The sequence below is a fragment of the Myotis yumanensis genome, unplaced genomic scaffold (assembly GCF_028538775.1).
Source record: "Myotis yumanensis isolate MYYU_CA2020_CCGP unplaced genomic scaffold, mMyoYum1.0.hap1 SCAF_4, whole genome shotgun sequence".
In the NCBI taxonomy this organism is placed as follows: domain Eukaryota; kingdom Metazoa; phylum Chordata; class Mammalia; order Chiroptera; family Vespertilionidae; genus Myotis; species Myotis yumanensis.
Genome location: NW_027223755.1, coordinates 80,864,715 through 80,887,964, shown reverse-complemented (window position 1 = coordinate 80,887,964; position 23,250 = coordinate 80,864,715). Strand labels below are relative to the sequence as shown.

The following is a 23,250-nucleotide window of genomic DNA, read 5'->3' as shown; positions in this document are numbered from 1 at the left end:
CGGAGATGACCGGAAGGAAGCGGCTCCGCGGGCCTCGTGCCCCGCGTCTGGACTACAAGTCCCAGCGGTCCCCGCAACCCCGCGCCTGCGCACTGGCCGCCGGGACGCAGCGATGGCGGCCGCGGTGGTGGCGGCCCCCGAAGTACTTCGGGAATGCGGCTGTAAGGGCATCCGGACCTGTCTGATCTGCGAGCGGCAGCGGGGAGGTGACCCGCCCTGGCAGCACTCCCCACAGGTAAAGGCTGGGAGAGGAGGCGCCTACAACTTCACTTTATTCTTCATATGGGGAAACTGAGGCCCCGACTGACCGTCCCGGATCAAAACATGTTAGAGGTCTTCGCCGTGGGGAGGAGCTGCAGGCTTTGCGGAGTGGGGAGGGGATTGGGACGCGGGTGCAGTCCGACCACAGCTCACCTTTGGGACCTGGCGGGAGTCTGACAGCAAACCTCCACGCAGCAACCCCCACCCCACTCCACCCTCCCCCCGCGTCGGGGCCTGGGAGTTTCACGGGCCCGCGGGGGAACGATATGGAAAGAGTAGAGGGTGCCGAAAACCAGGGCAAAAGTGCCCATAAGGCCTTGGATGGAAATGAGCAAGGAGGAAATTAATCCCAGTTAATGAACGAAAAACGACTCGGCTTTTGAACGGGGCCTGGAAGTACATATTTTAGTTGGTGCGTTGCACCTGGGGTAGAGGCGTGTGCTTGGAGATGGTGATGCTTCAGGTGAGAAGATGAGGTCGGTGGGGCCTGACCACGCAGGGCCCTGTGTGTGGCCGCTGGGCAGGCTGGACTTGTCCTGTTCTATTGAAATTCAGCAAGTCCAACAGAAGATGCCACAGCCAGAGGGTCGAATTTTGGAGCCTTTATTTCAAAAGCCGACGGCGACTGCAAAGGGCTATCGCCACTCCAAACCTCGCGGTCCCGAAATGAAGTTAAGGGTACGCTTATAAGGGCAAAAAGAGAAAAGAAAAAAAAAAACCAACAAACTCTGGGATTGGTGCGGTGAGACCCTATCTCAAGGCCTGGCGCCAGCGCTGACAACTCCTTCTGGGGGTATTATATATAGTTCACGGCCTTTCCAATACGGGAACAATGCTCTAGCAAACAGGTCCTGCAAGATAGACGATTTAAGAGGGAGCCGTGACCAGACCGTAGACCGATAAGGATGTACACCAGGTTTCCGTCACAGGCTCAGATTTCCACCCCCCTCCCCCCTTATTTTCCCATTATTCAAGCAAGCATATTTACAGAAGCTAGAAATAGGAAATAGTATAGTTACTTATCTGGTTTTGTTATATCCTGGAATTAACAGGTCAATGAACCATCTGCACTTCATAGGGAAACCCTGAAAGGCAGTTCCTACAAAATGTATGGGAATAAAATGGAATGCCTATGGTTCAGATAGAGGGCAAGGGGACGGAACGGAGTCAGTTCTTTCAAGGTCCATTTCTCAGTCCTAGGGGCCTTGGAGAGCCCCCGAAGGGCTTTAAAGGAAATTACATGTGAATTTTAGAACAATCCTGGTGATAACCAGAATGGTGAGCTGAGGTTTTTTCTGGGGTCGTGTCTCACACAGAAGAATGAGCTGCGAGGACCAGATGATTTAAGCAAAAGTGTGGAAAATTTATTACAAGCAGATTCAGACTCCCTGCACGGAGGGGTTGGGCAGGGGGGTGGTGTTGTGTGATAATAATGAGCTGCCCCCAAACCCTTATAGTCCATGGGTATATATTTGTTACAAGCCTGCTCTAGCACTACCCATGTCCTCACCTGATTGATTCCCTCATTGTTCTTGTCCAGCAACGGACCTGAACTTTCCCTGTTTCTACGCGTTAATACACCTTGTTGCTGCAGGCCCCCCCTTGGTTTCCCACGCTCCTGCTCTGTGTCCAAAAACGTTCGATATTATTTCAGCATGGTTGGTTTCTGTGGTTAGGCTGCTCAAACTGCCGTGCCTGCCCCTGCCTATGTTCCACCTGCCTTTGTTTTCCATTGGATCCCTGCCCTGTCTGCCTGCGTTTCAAGCTAATTTCTCTCACTGGAACCTAATAGGAAGGTATTGAGGCTGGGAAGCCAGTGAAGAAACTGCAGTGTCCCTGGTAAAAGTGTGGAAGATCCTGTAGAAAACAGTATGAATGAAGGTTTCTCAGAAAATTAAAAGTTGAATTACCATGTGACCAAACAATTCTGGGGATATACTCACAAGAGTTGAAAGCAGGGTATCGAAGAAATATTTGCATACTAGTGGTAGAAGCAACCTGTGTCATTGATGGATAAATAGATAAACAAACAAAAAGTAATACATACAATAGAATGTTATTCAGCTTTAAAAAGGAAGGAAATCTGATATATGTTACAACATGGATGAACCTAGAAAACATTATGCTAAGTGAAATAAGCCAGTCACAAAAGCACAAATGCTGTATGATTCCACTTATATTAGTTAGAGTCAAAATCATAGAGACAGAAAGTAAAATGGTGGTAGCCAAGGGCTGGAGAAAGGACAAAGGGGAGTTGTTTAATGGGTATGTGATTTTAGTTTTGCAAGGGGGAAAAGTTCTGGAGATTGATTGCACAAAAGAGTGAATGTACTTAACACACTGAACTGTACACTGAAAAAATTACTAAAGATGGTAAATTTTATGTTATTTATAAACTAGAGGCCTGGTGCACGAAATTCGTGCACTGGAGGAAGGGGGTCCCTCTGCCCAGCCTGTGCCCTCTCATAGTCCAGGACCCTTGGTGGACATCCGTCTTGCAGTCCAGGACCTCTTGCTCCTTACCGCCCACCTGCTCGCTGCTCCTTACTGCTCAGCTTGCTGCTCCTTAGCACTGCTGTGTAGGTGGGAGAGGCTCCCGCCACCACCACTGCATTTGCCAACCGTGAGCCTGGCTTCTGGCTGAGCAGCGCTCCCCCTGTGGGAGTGCACTGACGACCAGGGGGCAGCTCCTGCATTGAGCATCTGTCCCCTGGTGGTCAGTGTGCATCCTAGCCACTGGTCTTTCTGGTCGTTCCACTGTAATGGTTGCTTAGGCTTTTATTATATAGATTACCACAAAACTTTTTTTAGGAAGCACCAAAGGTCTGAACTATGTCTGGAACTGACACTCTGGGGGTAGCATCTTCCCAACATGATGGCTGGGGGATGAGCAAGATGTCTAGGATGACTCCCACTTTTAACATGTCCCATATGAGGCGCCAGAGACAGAGGACATGGTGGTTCAAGATGGGGTGGTAGCAATGCCTAGGGAACATAAAGTGGGAGGAAGCAGAATTGATTGGTTAGGGAAGACCTCAGACTGACGTAGATCTGATAAAATCATGGTCAGCCCAGTGGGGAGCTCCAGAGCAAAGACTGCCCATGAGAGGAAGCCCGTGTTGGGCAGAAATGGCCAGGTCCATGCTGGGTCACTGGCTGGAAGCTGCCCGGGATGAAGATGGCCTCCGCTCAGAAACCGAGGCAGGTCCCGGAGGCACTACAGCAGGAGACTGTCCGCCCAGCTGTCCTCTCGATGGCTGGCAAGTTCTGTTCTTTTTTGAAGGGAAATTCAGGCAGTGCCTCTGGCTGCCACAAAAGAGGGCAGAGCCCAAAGACACCCCCACCTGGACTGTAGAGGGCTTCTCCCCTCTGGCCTTCCAGCATGTGCTGCTCACCCCGGGACGGCCCCAGGACCCCAGCTTTAGGGATAGCATATTTCTCAAACTTCTGGTCTGGGCTGGATCTTTTCACACCATCTTCTCCCCTCATTCTCACAAGGCTGAGGACAGAAGATACCCTACAGTGGCCCAGAAACTGGACTCGCAGGCTGATCCCCAGCCTCTGGCTAGTTCCTTAATTTTGCTGAACCTTGGTCACCTCATCTATAAAATGGAGAACAACAACAACAAAATGGTTATGCAGATGCTTTTTCCTTTTATGGATGAGGAAAGTGAGGGTCTTTCCCAGGAGGCAGCCCCAAGCAGGGGTTTGGCCGCCCTCTAGGCTTTAGCTGCCTTCCCAAGTGGCTTCAGGGGAGGATGAACCATTGGGCAGGGGCAGCTCCCAAGGGGCCCTCCGGGAGGGCACGCTCCAGTGGCTCCAAGACCCCTGTCTTTCTTTTATAGAAAACACATCGTTTCATTTACTATTCGGACACTGGCTGGGCTGTGGGGGCTGAGGAGTCTGACTTTGAAGGCTGGGCCTTCCCTTTCCCTGGCGTGACACTGATAGAGGACTTCGTGACCCTAGAGGAAGAAGCTGAGATGGTGCAGCTGATGGACCGTGAGCCTTGGAAACTCTCACAGTCTGGACGCAGGAAGCAGGTAGGTTGGCCCAGAGCTAGGGAGGAGGGTCGGGCCTGTCAGAGAGGACAGTGACTTTGCTGGGCCCTTTGGCTCACCTCCTGCTCAGTGCCCTCCTCTTAAGCCATACCAGGGATATGCCCAGCTTACTTGGCCTGCCCACCTTCCCAGGAGAATGCCGTGAGCCAGGACTCTAAGGAAGACGGACCCCCAGCTCTTTCTGCTCTCGCCCAGCTGGCCTCGTGCTGGTGACTGTCAGGGAGGGTTCCTTGAAGGGTGCCAGATGCCTTCTCTCTAAGTTCTCTCCCCGCCAGTTTCATGTATTTTCGGGCCTCCAGGTCCCAGACCTTCTTTGTCCAGGATCTCAGCCCCCTCTTCCTCAGTCCCACTCCTCTCTGTCTGGGTCACTTCTTCCATTCCTCATCTCCAGCAATCCTTGCCCCCACCAGAACCGTGAACCATCCATCCGGCCACCTGTTTGCTTGTTTGTTTGTTTTCAATATATTTTTATTGATTTCAGGGAGGAAGGGAGAGGAAGAGAGAAAGACACATCCATGATGAGAGAATAATCGATTGGCTGCCTTCTGCACACCCTCTACTGGGAATCGAGCCCACAACCTGGGCATGTGCCCTGACCAGGAATTAAACCATGATCTCCTGGTTCATAGGTCGATGCTCAATCACTAAACCACGCTGGCCAGGCATCTGGCCACCTTTTCACTCCACCCCCCCCCCCGCCCCCATCATCTCTCCTTTCCCTGAACTACAGCCAGTTATAGTTATTTCCTTGGGTGCCCCTCGACTTTTTGTGTTTGCTTCATCATACTCGTCCTGCTCAACTACAGCCCTGGTCAAGTCCAGCTTCCCTCTCCCTCGCACCCATGTGCAGCCTGCAGTCAGGTCTCCCCGCTCTGGGCCCTTCTTGCTCCTGTAGTCATACCTACCTCCCCCAGGTCATCACTTTGCTGCTGTTCTTCCAAACCTCTTTTCCCTTCCATTGATGACCTTGCCTCTCTTAGAAAAGAGACATATCTGCACACGTGCCTGCCATGCGTGGGTGCCGTTCTCTTCTCACCTGTGCCCAGGGCTTCTCCAAGGCCCCCTCCAGCTGTGTGCTGGTCCCTTCTACTCAGAAGATCTTGTTCAGCATTGTTCCCCTTTCTCCCCAAGATGAATTTTGCCTCAACTGGATCTTTCCCCCCAGCTCCCAGTAAGCTCCATTTCTCTGCAACAGAATTCCTCAAGAGTTGTTTGTTCTCAATGTTTTTAATTCCTCTCCTCCCATTCCTGCTTAACCCACTCAAAAACTGCTTTCATCCCTCACCTCCATGCTCTAAACCCAGCAACGGGTTCTCAGGGTTCAGTCCTTGGGCCTCTTTTCTTCCTGCTCCAGACATCCTCTTGCTGATCTTAGTGAGTCATGGCCCTACACACTGTCGCTGTATTTTGGACTCCCATGTTCATGTCTCCAGCCCAGGCTTCTAGTTGTCAGACCCTAAACTGAGCTTTGGCTGTTTGCCCATACCCAGGCCCCCTGCATGTCCCCATCATGGCACATTCCATCTTCCCCCTGTGCAGGCTGGAATCGTGGATCTCTCCAGGTTTCTCTCTTTCTCATTAATTCCTGTCAGTTCATTCTTCCTTCAAAACCTATCTGAAACAACACCCTCCCCACCACTGCCAACACATGCATCCCAGGGGGTTCCTGGGGCAGCCCTGACCCCTCTTCAGTCAGTTTTCAATAGAGAGGAAAGTAACTCCAGTAACACCTCATCAGATCCTGTCACTACTTTGTTACAAACCCTCTGGACCTTCCAACTTAAACACAAAGTCCTTACAGTGCTCTGGAAGCTCTGCACGCTGTTGGTCAGCCCAGCCTTTGTTTTCACTGCTGCTCTCTGGTGTCAGGCATAGCAGTCACTCCAGCTTCCTCAAAGGCTCCAGCTCCTCGTGCCCTGCCCACTGCACTCCCATGTCAGGCTCTCTGCCTGCTGCTCCTAGCGATGCCCTACAGGCGCCGCTCACCCAGGCACTCTGAGACATGCTCAACCTGGAAGGAGGAGTTCCACCAGATGGAGCCACCCTCCACTGGAGGGGAACCAGAGAGGGCAGGAGTCGGCAAATAAATGCTTCCCTCTTTCATACCTCAGGCAAAAATCTGAGGCGTATTATAGACTGTTCCTCCTTTTTTTTTTTTCTTGATAAAAGCCACATACCATAAAATTCACCCATTTAAAATGTACAATTCAGCTCTCGCTGGTTTGGGTCAGTGGATAGAGCATTGGCCTGTGAACTGAAGGGTCCTGAGTTCGATTCTGGTCAAGGGCATATGGCCGGGTTGTGGGCTCAATCCCCAGTTGGGGGTGTGCAGGAGGTAGCCAATCAATGATTCTCTCTCATTATTGATGTTTCTATCTCTCTCTCCCTCTCCTTTCCTCTCTGAAATCAATAAAAATACATAAAAACTAAAATGTACAACTCAGTGGATTGGTTTTTAGTATAGTCACAATGGCAAAGTAGTGCAACCATTGCCACTATCTAGTTCTGGAACATTTTTATCCCCCCAAAGGAAACCCATACTCATTAGCAGTCCCTCCCTATTCCCCTGTCCCCTGGCAACCACTAATCTACTTTTTCTGTCTCTGTGGGTTTGGCTATTCTGGACATTTCATGTACTAGTAAATGGGATTATACAATATGTGACCTTTTGTGTCTGGTGTCTCACTTAGCTTAATGTTTTCAGGGCTCATCATTTTGCAGCATATACCCGTGCTTTACTGCCTTTTATGACTAAACTATTCCATTGTATGGCTATATTCCCATTAGTTTGTCCATTCATCTCTTGGTAAACACTTGGGTTGTTTCTAGTTTTTGGCCATTGTGAATAGTGCTGCTGTGAACATTCATATTTCTGTGTGGACCTGTTTTCAATTCTCTTAGGAATATACCAGGTAGACCTGCCATGTTACGTGATAATTGTTCTTCCTTGTGGCTCTGAGCCCCGGTGCTCCCGCCTTGCTAATGCTGCCTTGATGGGCCTTCCCTCCCTTGCTGCTCATTCGTCCCAGATCTCAACTTCTCGTTCACCTCCTGGATGCACTACCCGCACAGGGGCCTTTTGTCTCTAGCTCTGCTTTCTCGGGTACCTGGGCTAAGATGTCCCCAACACTTCGTATCCCCTTCCCTGCACTATTATTTCCCTTAGCATTTACAGCCACCTGATATCTCCTGTTTATGTATATCTTTGTGGTGTTGGCCTCTTCCTACTGGAATGTCAGACCCGTGAAGTCAGACATTTTTCTTTTCTTGGTCACTGTGATTGAATTCTTTAGACCTAGTGTGTGATGACATTTCTGTAAACGCAGACATTTCTCTACTTCCTTTTTGTCCTCATACTTTAGGACTATGGTCCCAAAGTCAACTTTCGGAAACAAAAGCTCAAGACTGCTGGCTTCCAAGGCCTCCCCAGCTTCAGCCGGGAGATAGTGCGGAGAATGGGCCTCTACCCCATCCTGGAGGACTTCCGGCCCGTGGAGCAGTGTAACCTGGACTACTGCCCAGAACGGGGCTCAGCCATCGATCCCCACCTGGATGACACCTGGCTGTGGGGGGAGCGGCTAGTGAGCCTCAACCTCCTGTCCCCCACCGTGCTGTCCATGTCCCGGGAGGCGCCCGGCAGCCTACTGCTCTGCCTGGCCCCATCCGGCTTCCCGGAAGCTCTGGAAGGTGTGATGGCCCCCAGTAGGTCCGTCCTGTGCCAGGAGGTGGAGGTGGCCGTCCCCTTACCCCGCCGCTCTCTGCTTGTGCTCACCGGAGCCGCACGGCACCAGTGGAAGCATGCCATCCACCGCAGACACGTCGAGGCCCGCCGTGTGTGTGCCACCTTCAGGGAGCTGTCGGCCGAATTCTGTCCTGGTGGGAGGCAGCAAGAACTTGGGCAGGAGCTCCTGCAAATCTCTCTCTCCTTTCAGGGGAGACCCATGTGAGCCGCCTTCCTGGGGACAGGAGCTGGCACTGGGCCTGGCCCGGGGTACCGGCTCCAGACTTGACCCTTTGCCAGGCTTGAAGTGGGAGCCCAGCACAAGTGTCTTCCTTCCCAGCTCATTAGGTTTTTCAGAGAAGACTGCTGACACCCTGACGCCATGGCAGCATGAGCCCTGCCGGGAACTGGTTTTGATGGGGATGTGTCTCAGGTCAGTCCCCTTTGAACTGCACTACGGCCACTTGTTTGGGTTAATTTGTCACAGTTTGACAAAGTGGCATAATTTGAGTTTTAAAAACTTTGGAATCACTTAAAACCATTTTCTCCTTTATCCATTTGTCTCAGCGAGGTTTCCCGGTGCCCCACCCTGCAGTCCCTCCATTTGGGTAGCGTGCCAGATCAGAGATGGATTGGTAGAAGATCTGGGGCTATTACTGTGTCAGATTTCAGAGCTGGTGACAGTTTCTGAGTCAGGCTCTGCCTGGGTCATGCTTGACCCAGACTTGGGGTGCAGGATGCAGCAAGGAGAGGGAAATCTCCTGAGAGATTTAGCCCACACATAGGAAAGCAGGAACCTAAATACGGGGTGGGCCGGCTGGTGTCCAGCTGGGCAGCAGTAATGCAGAGCCCTCCCTTGGCCTGATGGCACTCATGGGGAAGCTCCCAGATTTTCCTCATAGCCCAGCCCACCTCCGCCCACGTAATGATGTTAAAAAGTGGGGAAGGTCTCTTCAGCTCCCAGGATAGTACAAGGTGGTTCACTGGCTGGTGCTGGTGCTGTGTGTGGTGCTCACCTCGATGGGTGGCTGCCCCTGTGCACCTGTGGCCGGGTGTGCAGGCTGTGGAGGTGGAGGGAAATGGCAGTGTTCCCTGGGTCTGCATGGCCAACCCTCTCTCCTGTTGCTTATGTGACAAAATACACTCAGCTCACCCGCCCCATGCTGGGAGCCAGACTTGAAGGACCAGTGCCCCAGCCTGGAAAGTGTCATGGTTGGCACTGGTCTTCATAGTCACTCTGGAGCTTTTGAGAGCAGGCAGGCTGGGGGAGGCACTGGCCACCGCACTGCCCATGAAGTGGTGTCATAGTTGCTGAGCCACTTGCTTGCACTGGAGAATGCTGTGAAGACCCAGTGGACAGGCTGTGTGGGCTTCTAGTGGCTACTGGGTGGGGGTCGGTGAGCTCCCAGATGCCTTAACTGCTGTTTCCCGGGTCAGCTCACTCAGTAGGAGGGTGGAGGACAGCTTCTTCTCATCCTCCGGAAATTCTGTTTCTTTGTTACTAATGATGAGGCCCAGAAATCAGGATTTTAAAAAGATTCCCAGGTGATTCTGATGTGCAGCCAAGGTTGAGAACCACTGTGCTATGTGGAGACCGTCAGGCCCCAGGTGCTCACCGTCTCACCTAAGCACCCACTGCCCATGGGGTGGGGCTGGGGTGTGGCCAGGCTGGGTGCTTCCTCCAGAGCCGCTCTTGGGCACCAGTGCAACTGCTGTCCTGTGTTTCTGAAGGGCTGATCCCAGCAGCCACAGCCTGGGCACAACGTCTGCTTCACCCCCGTATTTTAGGTAGCTTTCCTGCTTCCCTTCAGCACCGGATGCTTGTCTGTGCTAATGCTCTTACAGTCTCAGACTAGAAGGCTGTATGGGAAGATACTAATACGGAAGCATCCAGTCCAAGGGGGGTTCCTGCAGCGCCTTCTTCCAGAGTAAGTTGGGGGAGTCTACTGGCATTCCTCAACCTGCACTGAGGAAACTTGGGGCTGGTTCCTGTTCACAGGGTCAGGGAGTGAGGCCCAGGTTTGTCCTAACGGGGGGGCTGAGCTCAGTCCAGGGAGGACCCTTGGTTATTTCTGCTGAGACTTGTGCAGAAACTGCCTGTACCTGTCTGCATGTTTTAAATGGGCCTAGAGCGGAGTCTAGGCTCAGTCCTGTCCCACCTTACCCTGCTGGGCCCTGTCCAGGGCTCTATGGACGCTACCCCTCAACCTTCTGGAAGCATCTGAGTCAGGAGTGAGTGTCTCTCAGCAGGTCAGCTGAACGGTAAGTGGGCCTGGCCACGGGCTTGGTAGGCTTGCTGGGGAAATGGTCTACAGAGTCAGTTTGCTGCCCCTGAGCTCTGTCCAGAGCCCAGGCCTTTGGTGCCACGGGGCCTGAGGAGTCCTCCCCCCGGGCTGCAGAGGCAGTCTGGCCCCCTGTATTAGCAGAACTTTCCCTATAGTGGTGTCACCTGCTTTGCATGCCTAATTCTTAGTACTGTCTGGCTTAAAGTGCCAGAAAATTAATAATGGACAGAAATTCTTTCCTAGAAGGGCCTCTACCTCATTGGGCAAATATTACAAAACAGAAAATCTGGGAGCTTCCTTGTGAGTGCCACCAGGCCAAGGGAGGGCTCTGCATTACAGCTGCCCAGCTGGACACCTGCCTCAGCCCAGAGCCACAGGTGCCTGGGGTTGGAGAAAGTCCAGAGGGACCAGCGCTTCAGTGGCTCCTCTCCTGGGGGACTTCAAGCTGACCCTGTCCAGATGGCTCTGCTGGCACTCGGCTATACCTGGGGCTGCCCCTTGCGGTGTTTCTGGAAAGGGAAGGGAAGCTGCCAGGCAGAGGGGCCCCACTAGGTGGGAGCCTTGTGGCACGACTGGGTCCAAGTCCCCTGTCTGTCTATTCCAGAGAAGTCTCTGACCTGGGAAGCCTATTAGGACACTGGCGGTGATCACCAAATAGGAGGAAGCAGGAGGGGCTTAAGGATCCAGGATGCAGCAGACACCAGGGGAGGACCAGCAGCTATCACAGCATTCCACCCAGACAGAAAGAGCAGTGTGTAGCTTGTTTATTCAGTTCAATCCAGGGCAACTTTTAAAAATCCATATACAGGACTGTGGTCTGTACACCGTACATGACCTACACAGTGTCATGCATAATGAACTAATCACAAGACAGATAGGACTACAAATGAACCCCGGTCCGCTCAGCTTCTGTGATTTTATCCTCCACAGACCTTCCTAGAAGACACTAAAATATGTTCTGCCCCCCCAGTTTCTAAAATAGAAACACTTCAGTTTTGATACTTCTGGTCAGGTACTAAATGGAGACTGTGTTCCACTTTGGAACGGGCCTCAAGTATTTGCAGGCATTTGTTTTACGAGCACCAGGAAGGCTCTGCTCAGAGGGAAACAGGGCAAGCCCATGCTGCCCCGGGGCGGCCCATGGCGCCTCCCCATGGAGAGGCCTGTACTGGAACAGTCCACAATCTCCTTAAACCTCCGGAATCCAAATTTCTAGCCTGTAATTTGCCAGCCCCTCCCCTAAACTGCCCTGCAGAGTTGTTCCTGCAGCTCTAATGTGTAGCTTATCCTCCATCTCCAGACAACTCCGCCGCTACCCTGAGGTGGTCCTTCCCCCACCCCGCCCATCACCAGTCCCCAGACTCACTGTCGTCTCTGTTCCCACAGAAATTCTTTGCCTCATGTCTCTAGAAAGGCTGGAGCTGGGAAAGCACTCTGGATGAGAACAGGAAATGACAGGAACGTTAATCTCCCAGTTTGAATGTGGTATGTGGCACTGTCATTGTGCACCTCGTATCTGACCTTGTTGCGGTCAGGCCGAAAGCTCTGCCCGTGGATCAGGCATAATGGGCCCCCACTGACACTGGGGGTGTGCTTTCCAGTCTGGGGAACATGGGACTCCGTGGACCTGGCACACTTGGGGCAGCAGTACCAAATGGCCCAGGAAAGTGGCAGCAGGAGTGAGCTCAGCATGACCCCTCAGAAGGCTCAGGCCAGAGGAAGAGCTTGGTGCCTGCTCCCAGCTAGTTTTGTCACTGCCAGGTCACTAAGTGGCTGTCTTGCAGTGATGCTGACATTCTTTTGCAAAGCAAACACATTAAACCAATTAAGCCTTTTCAACAAGACTGTGGGAAAGAGGAAACATGCACTAGAGAGCAAGCAAGTCAGGACAGATGTCTGCAGAAGGTACAGGGGACACGCCCTTTAGAAGACGCCAGGCCTCTTCTCTGGCCTGGAGGGACACCATGTCCAGGCTCCCCATTAAGTGTCACCAGTCAGCATTTCAGAGTTACAGGTTGAGGTTTATGCTCTCACCAGTAGGTCACATTCCCAGAAACTTAAGCCAGGCCACCCAGATCCCACAGAGATATTAGGCTGTGGATAGAAATGTCATCAGAGCATGAAGTCCAATGAGGAAATGGCCTCCTTCTCCAGTTGGCTGCCAGCCAATGTGGTAAAGGTGGTTTTTAGAAGCAGCTTGGGGTATAGCATGCTCACACGTAAGCTGAGCTGCAGCCTGTATGTGAACAGCCCAAGAACACGAGCTAGGGCAACCAGAGCCCATGCTGCGCACGGCAGTAAACGCGCCGGCTGTGGCTGAGAGGCTGGGGCCCGGGGGAAGCATGGTGGGGTGTGCATTCTCTGCATTTGTTCCGTCTCATGAGCAAGACCCACATTTGGCCAGGGCTGGCCCTTGGTGCTACCACCCCTAGACCAGACCAGGCCAACAACCTTGTCTAGATAGCAAGTCCCCCAAGCTGCCCCTCTGCTGCCAGGCACCATGGGCAGCAGGGAGATGGGCAGGCTCTGCCACCTGAGCAAATGCCCCTGGCCTTCTGGGACCAGAGCCTGGAGGATCAGGCTCAGAAGGCATTCTGTGGCCAAGAGATGTAGGCCTCTGGACTGTGGGCTCTTCCCAACCTGGTAGCCTTGCTGGGTCAAAGTGGCCAGGGCTCCAGGCTGGCTGGGAAGAAAGAATTTGAGCCCAGTGTGCTTTGGAGTACCCCTTAGTTAACAGCCTCCTCACGTAGGCTGCCCCCAGACATGCCTCCCCAACTCTGCCAGGCCTTCACTCGTGGAAGTCTCCCCCGGGCCCTGACAAGTCTGCCTCCTGGAGTACCCATACCTGCTGGGTTGACATGTGCCCCAGGCTCCTGCCTTGCCCTCAAGCCAGGCCACCCAACCCCCTGCAGAGCAGGGGAGGGAAGCACCAGGCCCAGCAGTAATCCTGTGCCCATCTAACTGCCACAATTTCCACTGAATCACAGCAGGCTGGTACTATCAAATGTGCCACCCGGCTGCCAGGCAGTGCACCTGAGGAGTCATGGGCAATCCTCTGAACTCCCAGCCCTACCTACCCTGACTCCCCGGCCTCCTCCAGGCTCCCTGCACTGCTGGCCACTCCTTCCCCATCTCTGAGATGACCACAGTGCTGGAGCCCTGCCTGAGCCCCCAGGGCCAAGGACTCAGCCCTTCTTTGCCCTAAGCTCTTAGCAACAGAATCAGTCTCTTGTTTAAGGATTTCCATTTTCTGAGGGAAAATGAGCTGGATTTTACGGCATTAAGACAGGAGTAAAACTTTGGTGTTAAACTATCTGGCAGTGTCTAGGCAGCCTCATGGCAATTTACATTTTTAAAATTTCCTCAAAAGCAGGCTGTTTCTGTTGGCTCCCAGCCCCCAGGGGAGTCCGCCCTTACACGACCTGCAGGCTGCGCTCGTGCCCATCCAGCTGCACCTTGAGCTTGTGCAGCTCCTCGATCTCGCGGTTGTGCCGCTCGGTCTTGTGGCGCACCAGCGAGCGGTAGAAGTGGATGGTGAAGACCACGAAGATGAGACCCACGGGCACCATGATGATGGTGGACACGAGGGCGGCCTGCCAGCCTGTGTGGCCACTGGGGCCGGGTGCAGGGCCGGGCTGGTGGCGTGCATCCACAGGCAGGAACTTGATCCAGCAGAGCAGCACGACCTCAGCCAGGAAGAGCAGGATGCCGAGTACGGTGGAGAAGCCCCAGGCCAGCTCAATGTAGGGGTGCATACGCTCATGCGGCGACTCGCTGATGGAGTTGAGGTTGTGGATGTTGCTCACGGCCTCCACGTTGGGCAGGATGCACGTGCTGATGAGCAGGGCGAAGAGGTGCACGGCCACCAGCACCGTTGTGCAGGCACTGAAGGCGATGAGCAGGGGCGGTGGATACTGGTACTGCGTCTCCAGCTGCACCTCCACCATGGCCACCTGCAAGGCAGAGCGGATGTTGCTGGGCTGGGCAAGCACCTTCCAGGCCCTTGCAGAGCACAGGACACTCTTTGCTGCTCAACTGTTTTGAACTTGCCTTTTTTTCTGATCCGCTAAAGAGATCTCACGGAGAAAAAATCTAACGGTACAGAGAGACTAAAGAAGCACCAAGCGGGCGAGTCACCCTCCAGGTGCCTTCCAGACACGGGATGTGTGGTGTATCTGAGGTGCCAAGCTATGAGCCAGGGCGCATGTGGCTTTGCTACTGATATCAGAGCCAGGCTGCAGTGTGGCTTAGCTGCAAAAAATGCCCCCTGTTGTTTTAAAAATAAAAACAGACCTTTTAAAAGGTAAAAAAAAAAAGTAAAAACAGAGGCTCCTGATGGTGCCCAGACTCAGAGCTGCAAACCCAGACAGCCTCACACAGACCACAGGGTGCACCTCTCAGCTGACACCAAAAGCCAGAGAGAGAAACTGCATCTATATCTAAAGGCCAGGAATGGTGATGGACATGAGGGCCATGCGAGGAGGGGCAGCCGTGGGAAGGAGGGTGGGCTGGGAATAGTGAGCTGAATCGTCACCCACAGTCATAGGATGCCAACAGGTAACATCCAAAATGGATAAAGAAACAGAGTCTCCAAATGTCATTTGGAACCGAGAAGACTGAGAAAGCTGCAAGAGGCTGCCTCTGGGAGTGGAGAATACGGGTAGGGCTGCTGGGATTGTTACAAGTCACAGTATAGCTGGCCCTGGAGCAGCACGGAGTGTTGGGCGCACCACCATGTGTAAGTGGACTCAAACCCATGTTCAAGGGTCAACTGTATTTAATTTCTAAACTATGGACATGTAATAAATGATAAAAGTTATTTTTTAAATGAAAGGGAAAAAAACAGACACAGAGGGAACCAGAAAAAGCCCCCGCTTATCTCTGTAGCAGTGAGCTCTTATAGCCTTTTAGGTAGTACATGCTCACCCCAAGCCCTACGTGGCTTTCAAACTACAGACTGAGCAACACATTCCTGCCTCTGCCCCTGCCAGGTCAGACCCCATCCGTTCAGAATAGCGCCCTCTGAGGCCCAGCATCCTACCGCCCACCATCCCAGCACTCAGCACTGTGGACCTCCCCAGTGGAGGGTTTAGTCCAGGCCCAGTAAGGGCTCTGGGGCTCACCAAGGGCCTTCTCCCGGGTACTCGAAAGTATGAAATCAGACCAGGAAGGGAGTGGGGTGGGGCAGAAAGAGAGAAGCCAGAGGAAGGTTTTTCCACCCACTGTGTTTGCTTCCTAGATTTGAGTCATCCCTGTTTTTAAAAATTAACAAGAGCCCAGCTGGTGTGGCTCAGTAGTTGAGCATCGACCTATGAACCAGGAGGTCACGATTCAATTCCTAGTCAGGACCCACACCCCAGTTATGGGCTCAATCACCAATAGGGGGTGTACAGGCGGCAGTCGATCAATGATTCTCATCATTGATGTTTCTATCTTTCCCTCTCCCTTCCTCTCTGAAATCAATAAAATATATATGTTCAATTAATAATAAGGATGTCACAACTTCTAGCAACTACCACCTCTCAGAGTGAGCACCTCATCCCCTCAGTGGAGATGGCACATTTGGTAGTAAAAAAGAAGATACAGCAGTCCTAGTGGACCATACCTGAACAGAAACCCAGCAATAAATACTGCTCCAAAAAGGTAGTAGCCCATGCCAGAAGCTGAAGGGTGGTCTTTTCTCTGTGCCCCTGTGGCCTGGGTAGGCTCTGGCCCAACAAAAGGATGTTGTAAATCACAGAGGGCACCGAGATAAGAAACAGACGATTAAAAGGCCTACAAGGAAGCAGTTGTATTCTGCCTCAAGAGGAGAAAAAGCCAAAAGGCCATTTTTCATTTTGTTTATATAAAGAGTAGGTTTCAGATTACTGGTTCTCTGTGTTAGAAGAATAAACATGAAGAAATAAGCTTAAGGTTGGGCATAAGTACTTATTGTTTTGCAATTCTAATTAGGGAATACATAGTATAAAGAGGGGACTCCACCTAGCAAACTGCCTATTTTCATTTGTGCATGTCCCTGCCCTTATTTGGCCATGGCCAAATGCTATCTGAGGATCTGTATTGGTCACTTCTTCCTCCCAAGCTGCACCACAGCCTGAATGGTTATCTGATTTACTGGTCTATTAATCTGCCCTTGACTTGGCTCCATGCTGTTTCACTGTGATGGCGGAATCTCGGTGCATGTTAGGCTGGGCAGCCTCCCTGAGAGGGACCTCCTAGAAGAGAAGGCAAGGGCACCGTGTGGCTTCTAGAATGTATCCCCAGGCTGCTTAATGAGGCACCTGCTGGTACACAGTAGATATTCCCTAAATGCTGAAGAAATGAATTACTACTGGGAAGTATGACTGCCATTGCCAAGCTAATGAGAGCACTCTGGGGCCCACTGTTCTCGTCCTGAGACCACGTCATACCTTTGCAGGCTGCCAGTACATCTCAGACTCCTCCTCCGGAAGTGACTCTGTTTGATAACTTTATTCAAGGGCTAGTTTTCAAATTTTGAATGAGTGGTTCTAAAGCCTTCAACTTGGATGAGTATTTTGTTGGCTGGAAAACAGGAAAGCTGCCCTAAGTTTGGAAATCCAAATGTTTGGAAGGCCAGGGTCTATAAGACAGCTGCAGACAGGAAGCGATTTCCCAGACCCAGGCCCCACACAGAAAGGAAACTGTCTCACTGCATCATGTCGTGTAAGACTTCCCAGAGTTCGTTTCCCAAAGTAAAATACGTACAGGTGAGCAAAACGTAATGCAATACTGTATTTCTTCTGTGGTGTAGAAAACACGCTCTAATTTTAATAGTGATGTTTAAACTTCTCACACACATTCCTTAAAACTAAGCTTGAGAAAATTCTGTATTTTTTTAATGTGTGTGTTTTTTTTTTAATTGATTTCAAAGAGAGGAAGGGAGAAGGATAGAAACATCAATAATGAGCCTAGCTGGTTTGGTTCAGTGGCTAGAGCATTGACCTGCGGACTGAAAGGTCCCCGGTTAGATTCTGGTCAAGGGCACATGCCCGGGTTACAGGCTCGATCCCTAGTAGGGGGAGTGCAGGAGGCAGCCAATCAATGATTCTCTCTCATCATTGATGTTTCTATCTCTCTCTCCCTCTCCCTTCCTCTCTGAAATCAATAAAAATATATTTTAAAAAAAGGAAAGAAACATCAATGATGAGAGAGAAGCAATGATTGGCTGCCTCCTGCACTCCCCCTACTAGGGATCGTGCCCTGACCTGATCGTGCCGTGACCTGGTTCATGGGTCAAGGCTCAATCACTGAGCTACAGTGGCTGGACAAAATTTTGTCTTCTTAATGTGATGGAAACCACAGGAAGAAAATCACTATGAGCCAAAGTTGTGCACCATGTAATTGCACAGTTTTGTAATTATGTTTAAGAAAACACAAGACCTAAATAAGCCTAAACCCAAATTTATTGCCTCTCAGTTTGGTGAGCTCTGCCTCACTCTGTATGAAGTCATGCCCTGACTGTGTAGGGTGTCATTTTTCCAAAGGTGGCCCTACCGATGACCAAGCATGCCCTTGTCAGAGGAATGACCACAGTGGCTAACCCTGACAGCTTTTTATTTTCTGCACTGCCAATTTGACAACTGAGGCTCTGGACTACAGAAAAACAGCAACTGTCTTTACATAAAAAATAAACCCCTGCTTCCGGCCCAATAGGACCTCTGAACATACAACAGAGAGAGAGAGGTTGCCGCAGCCCCAAGAGTGTGACTCCTGACATCTGCATCCTCAGGGCAATTCCCTAAAGGGATGTGGGTTGAGGGCTTTAGAGTCAACAGTGCCCTCAGTTTTGCCTGAGACGGACTCTTGTCCTCGCTTGTCTTGGGGATGACTCAGAAGGAAAGCCACAGGTGGGCAGCTGGGAGTGAGGCCAGAGGCTCTGATTAGTCACCCTGGAGGCCACATTTGGGGGCATCTGCACCCCAATTGGGCTACACTGCATAAACCCAAATGAATCCACAGTTCCTGAGATGAGCAGATGTGGGTACTTTTCTCCAGGAAATCTAAAGCTATTTTAATTACCACCCTAACTTCCTGGCCAGGCAAACACTTATATGTGAATGTGAGAGTGGCTCTTTCTGTGGGCTCTGAGGCTTGGGAACTCCCCTGTATGCCCAGCAGCCCCTCTGGTTGACAGAGCAGTCACAGTCACCTTGGAGGAGATGGGATGTGGGGAAACTTCCTAATGGTCCATCCTGGCTGCCAGTAGGGCCCAGAGGGAGTGCCAGAGCCCATTTTGTAAGCCATGTTCCCACCAAGTGTTTGCACTCACCATGGCAAAGCCTGAGAGGAGAGCGGAGGTGCGGCTGGAGGCTTTCAGTTTGGCCCTGCTCAGGTAGAGCTTCCTCCAGGAGAGGGCCTGCACGGAGTGGTGGTTGGAGGTGACCAGTTCTAGGTAGCTGCGGCGGACCCAGTCCCGGTAATCCATGCCCTTGTGGCCAGGCTCAGGGCAGGCGGGGGTGGAGGGGTCCACAGGCACATTGAGCTCAGCACTCATCATGGGAGCCAGGCTGGGGGCAAGAGAGAGACACACTCAGGTATCCCAAAGGGTTCCTGGGGCCTGGAAAACCCAGTTTATCTTCTCTGGGGCCCCTGTATACACCCTACACTAGCGCCATGGGGACCAGCGGTGTGTGAGTGGGGGGCCCTGGTCCCTGATGCAGTCCCCACACAAGGACCATTTATAGGAGAGGAGGCTCAGGAGTGCATTTCCAAGAACCACCACAGTGTTCAACACTGTTCTCGCCATCCCGAGCTCAGAAGGGTTCCAGCTGAGTGTGGCTCTGGGTGAATGGAATTCCAATGTTGGCCAAGAGCATCTAATACTGTCCTCCAAGTTGCACCTACCTTTAGGGAGTAAGGAGCTGTGGCATTTAGAAAGATGCTAGGACCTCAAGTTACCAAGTCTGGATTTGACCCGACTGTGTGATGTTGAACATGACACCTGACCTTGCTGACCTTGATCATCTTCAAATGAGGACATCCCCACCCTACAGGGCTCTGAACAAGATAAAGGACCTGTAGACTCAACTGCTTTTCAATGTCCAGGTGTCAGTGTGAAATACACCTTCCCAGGCAGCTGCTAGTTTCTCAAATCCAACTTAAATCTTATTTTTTTATAAACCCTCCTGTGGGGGGCTGACTTTCAATAGATCAAAGCGAAAGAGCTGCTCTGCTATATACAAAACTCCCACCCAGAAGCAGGTCAGGAACAACGTACAATGTGCGTTGCATGACGGCCAAGAAGGCAGCCCCTTTCTGGTTGTGCCCCATTTCGCCTGAGGAGGGGCTCTCCCCACAGGACCCTATCCCCACAGCAGCCAGCTGGGTGCCCATGTGGCTGCTGGGGACCAGCCATGGGAGGGCAACCGAGGCTTGGAGGAGCTGCCTTTCATTCTGCCGGGGCGGGATTCACTTAGAGAGGTTGAGTCAATCCCACAGATGGCTCCTTCGCCAAGCCCATACACCAAATGTCTAAACCAGCAGTTCCAACTTAATTTTAATCACGGTTCACCCAAAAATACTTGGTTTATATACCTAAAGTACAGCCACATCCAGGCTGCAATGGAAACTTTTAACAAAATAAAAAATTAAATCTAACTGACAACAAGAATGTTTTATAAAGAAACTAGAGGCCCAGTGCACGAATTCGTGCATGGGTGAGGCCCCGCCGACTGGTCCCCATCGAACTCCCAGTGGAGGGGACAATTTGCATATTAGCCTTTTATTATATAGGATGGAGACTGGAGACCCCTGGAGTTATCCCAGGAAGACATCTGGTGAGACAATAACACAGAATGAAGATCAGAAGGACTGATTTGTCAAGATTTGTGAATTTAAACCCAAATCTCCACTAATCCAAATAGGGATTGGTGGTCTCCTGTGGCTCAAGGGGCTGGCCTGTTTGGCAGCATGCTGGGATCAGATCTAATTATTCTTCAGGACAAGTTTCAAGGACACAGGCACCTCACAGCTCAGTTAGCATCAGATATTAACTTGTACATTTAGGCCCTGATAGGCCTCATGAAAAGCCTGCTTAAGGCGATTACAAACAGATAAGGGTTTCTGGATCCCAGGGAGCATGGCCGGGGATGGGGGGGGGGGCAGGGGGAGTCAGGGGTGTTTACCAGTGTCAGCAGCTGAGAAAATGCCCCAAACCTGATCCATCCATGCCAATCTCTAAAAGGGTTTCATGGGAAGGTCCTGGAAGTTGGAAGAGCTCTGTTTTGGGGTGCCTTCCTCTTTGTTCATGCCAGGCTATGGAGACAAGCTTTTACTGGCCAATAGGACCCTGGGGAACAGTTCTGTGCTCTTCTATTCCTGCCAGAGATGTCAATTACTAGGATGCCTACTTGGCAGCATCACTGCCCCCTTGCCCACGTCTGCAGCAGCAGGACTACTTTCATGTACTTTAATAACTGGAAGGTCCCTTCCCTGGGGGAGAATGCAGAAGAATGTTGCTCACTAACCAATCCCTTGGTTAGCTCCAAATAATGTAGGATGGCATCACTTGGAAATGCACTTTTCTTTCATTTTCCCACATGTAACAGAAGTGGGCCTAAAGGTATGATAAAGACCGTGTACTGCATGTGGAGGGGTAGAAGGCGCAACCTTTGCCCCCCTCACAGTATCCGTCTCTCCATCCAACATCCTGCATCACAGAGATGTTTACGGGGCCCTAAAGTAAGACAGCATTTGGTATTTAGGCATCAAACATGAAGAGGGCAAGAACCCTGTGAGTTCCTGTGCCCAGTGGGGAACAAGATAAGGGGTGATTCTCATTCGATGAGCTAAATGCTTTAGTGGAGGGGGTGAGAGGGCCTAGGGAGCAGAGGAGGTGCTGGCTGCCTCAGCTTTGGGCAGGCAGAAGGTCCCTTCTAGGGAGCAAGGATAGGGAATAAGGACATAGGTAGTGAAGGCAATATTGGCAAAGAGGGACTCTCCCTCAAAGACAAGATGCTACCCACATGGGAGGGCTCTGAGAGGCAGGGGCGCATGGCAGGAGGACTGGCTGCAGAGGGGGGTCAAGGAAATGGGGGAGGGGGCAGGACACAGGGAGTACTGGGGCTCAGGGCAGCCCAGGGTGTGTGACTGCTGGGCTTTCTCTGGCAGGGCACAGTATGGGTCATGGAAGAAGCTAATGAGGGAAACAATCTGGTATCAGCCTGGTCTGTGTGCCACATGAAATGGCAGAAGGGCCTGGTAACCTCCAAAAACACAGAGTTAAGTATGGGGTGAAAAAGAGGGAAGTTCTGGGGCCATCAGTGAGCAGGGGCTGGGCTCAAGTTCCAGAGTGGAGATGGTGGCCTCCTGGGAGTGGTCAGGGCAGTCCCAGCAGCCCGGTGATCATCCTCGGAGTGGCAGGGGTGGGAAGGAAGGGCTGTGTGTCTGCTTGGAGCCTGGGTCCTGAAGATAGAGAAGCCACTTCCTGCAAAGGGAGCAGCCCAGACCTGATTCAAATCCATCCTGTCCCTGCCAGCCCCACTGACCTCCCTTACGCCAGGTGTCCCCTGCCCGGGAGGGGGGGGGGGGGCAGAGTCTGGTCCTCACACTCAACTGGGGCGGGGAGGGAGGGGTAGGGTGGGGCAAGATGGAGCCGACATTTCAGTCAGGTGGCAGGGGCTCTCCTGGTGGAACCTGGAAGGGTTTGTTTATTTCTATAAAAGGGAAGTCAGAAAAGGAGGTTTAGTACACTAACTGGGACTCTCTCTACATTAGCTACCGTCCTTGGCAGGCCTGATTAAACACATCCAGGGGTGGGTTTGGGGTTTGCCCATCTTAACTTCCTTTAAGCATATGGAGCGTGAGCAATGGTGAGTGCCCCGGAGAAACGTCTGTTTCTCATTCTCTCTGTCTTTGTCACACCTGAGGGGGACGGAGGCCCAGCAGTCCCACTGGGGTCTCCCAGAAGAGTCCATCTGCATCTCCGTCCCCCCGCCAGGGAAGCCCCAGACGCCGCAAGACCGGACTCGGCCCGCGCCCCCGACTTGCCCGTCCTTTCGGCGCCGCAACCCGCCCGGGGATCCGCGGAGTTAGGGTCACCTGGCCGCCACCCCACCCCGTTCCGAGCCTGCCCAGGAGAAAGCCCGTCCCTCCCCTAGTGCAATTCCGGTCCCGCAGACGGGCGAGGACCCAGCTACCTCCTCCAGACCCCCAGCGACGCGCACTCACCGAGCTGCTCTGCCCGTCTGGCCCGGCTCGGCTCCGACTCGCGGCCGGCGGCGGCTCCGGCTTGGCCCTGTGGCCCCGTGGCCCGGCCAGGGCGCAGAGCGCGGCCCCCTGCCTCCTTCCGCCGGTCCCGCGGGGTCCCCTGCCGCCCCGCCTCGCCGGCTGTCCCGCCCCCGCTGGCCCGCCGCAGCGGCTGCCCGGGCAACGGCGCGCTAGCGTCACGTGACCCGCCCTCGGGGGAGCGGCGGGCCACGTGACCCTGTGGCCCCGGAGGGGCGGGGCTCGTGGCCCCTCCTTGGGGGTCCCAGGGAGCCCTGGCGGCTGGACTCTGTTCCCGCCCAGGCCCGAGCACCCTCAGAGGGAGCGCATCTCTCCGGTCCCCGGGCGCGCCCCGGGTAGCAGTGGACAGGGATGGGCGCAGCGGCGGCTGGGCGAGCCGGAAGCTCGGGCATCCCTCGCTCTCCCGCCCCAGGCCAGCCTCCCTGAGCCCCAGTGACAGGACAATAAGGCTGCGCTGTCTGACCCTTGGTCTGGCCAGCAAGTCCAGGGCAGGGTGGGGCCTGCCTTGCCCGCGGTGTGTGGGTCTAAGCGCAGAATAGGACCACATGGTTTTCAGGGCCAGTCCCGGAGGATGCCCAGGACCGATCGTTGGCCGTAAGGAGGATGGGGAGAGGCCAAAAGGGCGCACCCTGCAAAGAGAGACAGGGATCAGGGATCCCGTTATGTGACTACAGGG

General features: G+C 52.8%; 2 protein-coding genes across 3 annotated transcripts; one reads left to right on the top strand and one right to left on the bottom strand.

Moving 5' to 3' along the window:
- The first annotated feature begins 106 nt into the window (after positions 1–106).
- ALKBH4 (alkB homolog 4, lysine demethylase) lies at positions 107–8,846 on the top strand. The gene is made up of 3 exons (XM_070412740.1): positions 107–235; positions 4,107–4,304; positions 7,685–8,846. The coding sequence occupies exons 1-3, from the start codon at positions 113–115 to the stop codon at positions 8,267–8,269; spliced, it is 906 nt and encodes a 301-aa protein (XP_070268841.1). The 5' UTR covers positions 107–112; the 3' UTR covers positions 8,270–8,846.
- Positions 8,847–11,077: 2,231 nt separating this feature from the next.
- ORAI2 (ORAI calcium release-activated calcium modulator 2) lies at positions 11,078–22,653 on the bottom strand. Of its 2 annotated transcripts, none has more exons than XM_070412741.1 (3): positions 22,518–22,653; positions 18,619–18,856; positions 11,078–14,281 (listed from the first exon to the last, which is right to left on the bottom strand). In XM_070412741.1, the coding sequence occupies exons 2-3, from the start codon at positions 18,844–18,846 to the stop codon at positions 13,742–13,744; spliced, it is 768 nt and encodes a 255-aa protein (XP_070268842.1). In that variant the 5' UTR covers positions 18,847–18,856; positions 22,518–22,653; the 3' UTR covers positions 11,078–13,741. The 2 variants fall into 2 exon arrangements, with proteins under 2 accessions (XP_070268842.1, XP_070268843.1); XM_070412742.1 differs by lacking the exon at positions 22,518–22,653 and adding an exon at positions 16,739–16,871 and having other exon boundaries at positions 18,619–18,687.
- Positions 22,654–23,250: the final 597 nt, after the last annotated feature.

What these genes read in the sequence shown, in the direction of transcription:
- ALKBH4 (XM_070412740.1), top strand. Translation starts at nt 113, where the DNA reads ATGGCGGCCGCGGTGGTGGCGGCCCCCGAAGTACTTCGGGAATGCGGC. An exon ending in CCTGGCAGCACTCCCCACAG is followed by an intron (nt 236 to 4,106) that starts GTAAAGGCTGGG and finishes TTTCTTTTATAG; the next exon opens with AAAACACATCGTTTCATTTA. An exon ending in AGTCTGGACGCAGGAAGCAG is followed by an intron (nt 4,305 to 7,684) that starts GTAGGTTGGCCC and finishes CTCATACTTTAG; the next exon opens with GACTATGGTCCCAAAGTCAA.
- ORAI2 (XM_070412741.1), bottom strand. Translation starts at nt 18,846, where the DNA reads ATGATGAGTGCTGAGCTCAATGTGCCTGTGGACCCCTCCACCCCCGCC. An exon ending in TCCTCTCAGGCTTTGCCATG is followed by an intron (nt 14,282 to 18,618) that starts GTGAGTGCAAAC and finishes TCTGCCTTGCAG; the next exon opens with GTGGCCATGGTGGAGGTGCA.